At 30.6% G+C, this 1,371-nt stretch overlaps 2 protein-coding genes across 2 annotated transcripts in view; one reads left to right on the forward strand and one right to left on the reverse strand.

Moving 5' to 3' along the window:
• Positions 1-435, forward strand: part of LOC113464146 (uncharacterized) — a 2,862-nt gene extending 2,427 nt beyond the window's left edge. Inside the window, exon 2 of the mRNA XM_026812314.1 lies at positions 1-435. Coding sequence (XP_026668115.1) covers positions 1-263 — 263 coding nt within the window. The 3' untranslated portion in view covers positions 264-435.
• Positions 1-1,368, reverse strand: Fancl (E3 ubiquitin-protein ligase Fancl; the record flags this gene model as incomplete). The annotated part of the gene is made up of 5 exons (XM_018021597.2): positions 1-376; positions 458-694; positions 770-959; positions 1,033-1,280; positions 1,354-1,368. Coding segments are annotated over 5 exons (786 nt in total), but the record flags the coding sequence as incomplete, so codon positions are not given.
• Between the last annotated feature and the right edge of the window lie 3 nt (positions 1,369-1,371).

Here is a 1,371-nt window from a genome sequence, read left to right on the forward strand (position 1 = left end):
CTACTATAATCAACATAAAATATTCTATATATCAAATCTTTAATTGGAAATATTTCATTGTTCCTAATATTCAAGATGATTATAGTCTTCATGGTATAAATATAAAATCTGGAAGATTAGACCAAAAGTCAGTTCTCGAAGTACTTCAAGATACGGTACCTGATAGTACATTGATCTTAATATGTGGCACTCGTGAGTTCAATAGTTCTGTTGAACAATGGGTAAAATCCATGAATTATTGTCATGCATACATATTTCAATAGAAGATTTCTAAATCGTATTATTTAATGTAGCATGATATATTTTCTCGGCAATTGGGGCATGAACCATATATATGATCAAATACAACATGGTTTCCAGCAATTGTTTGTAACCACTGTAAAAAATCAAATAATGTATTTATAATATTTAAAAAGAATAAAAATTTAATTTTTTTAAAGCTGAGTTAATGACATACCTGCAACAGGCAAGAGGTATGGAAATGTCTTCTACATTTATTATTGTTACAAATTTTATCAGGTAAAGTCTCATCATCTGATTCAAGAGAAAAACAAATGCAACATTCTTCATCTGAAATAGCACCTCTGTGTTCTTCCATAGATGTTTCTTTCTTCACTTCCTCTTTTTTAGGGAACGTGTCTATATTCAGTAACATCGACATATTATCTATAAAATCACATCCTGGATCCCAATTCTAAGCAAAATACACGAACATTGCCATTGTAATTACATCCTCAGCTCTATTATAGCAATAGTATGATATACATACATGTAAATTCCTGGAAACCACATCCTTTTTCAATTCCACCTCTATGTCACTGCCCAGGAATTTGATTTCTGGCACATCCATTGGATATAAGGCATTTATTCTAATGAACATTGACAGAGACGATGTTAAGTAAATTTGCCTGAAGAGATGACATGGTTTTGGTACCAGTGGATCTAGCACATAACAATTCCTAATCAGTTTGTAGTAATATACATGTAGCATTATTTTGGAGAAGATAGAAAGAAATATATTCTTAAACTAACTCATCGATTTCCTTTAAATTCCACCATGCTCTTTCAAGTATCTGTACTTGACTCTTAAGTTTATTTCTTGCTGCAGCCAAATTTGGTATATTCTTATCAAAGGATCCAAGTTCAGATACATCAGGCAAATCTGAATGAACAATTGTCCATGGACATGTTTCACGCTTTGGTCTTCGTAATTTCAAAGTAACATCATTCAAAGATAATGTAATTGTACTTAAAGTCCAATCAGAAAATACTTGAATTTCCTTTAACATTACATTACATTGTGAAATACGTCATGCTTAATGTCAATAATAATTTTGAAAAAATTTTACATACAGATGAAGTATCTAGTAT

Source organism: Ceratina calcarata, unplaced genomic scaffold (genome assembly GCF_001652005.2).
Source record: "Ceratina calcarata isolate Rehan_Ccalc_2016 unplaced genomic scaffold, ASM165200v1 scaffold115, whole genome shotgun sequence".
NCBI lineage: Eukaryota > Metazoa > Arthropoda > Insecta > Hymenoptera > Apidae > Ceratina > Ceratina calcarata.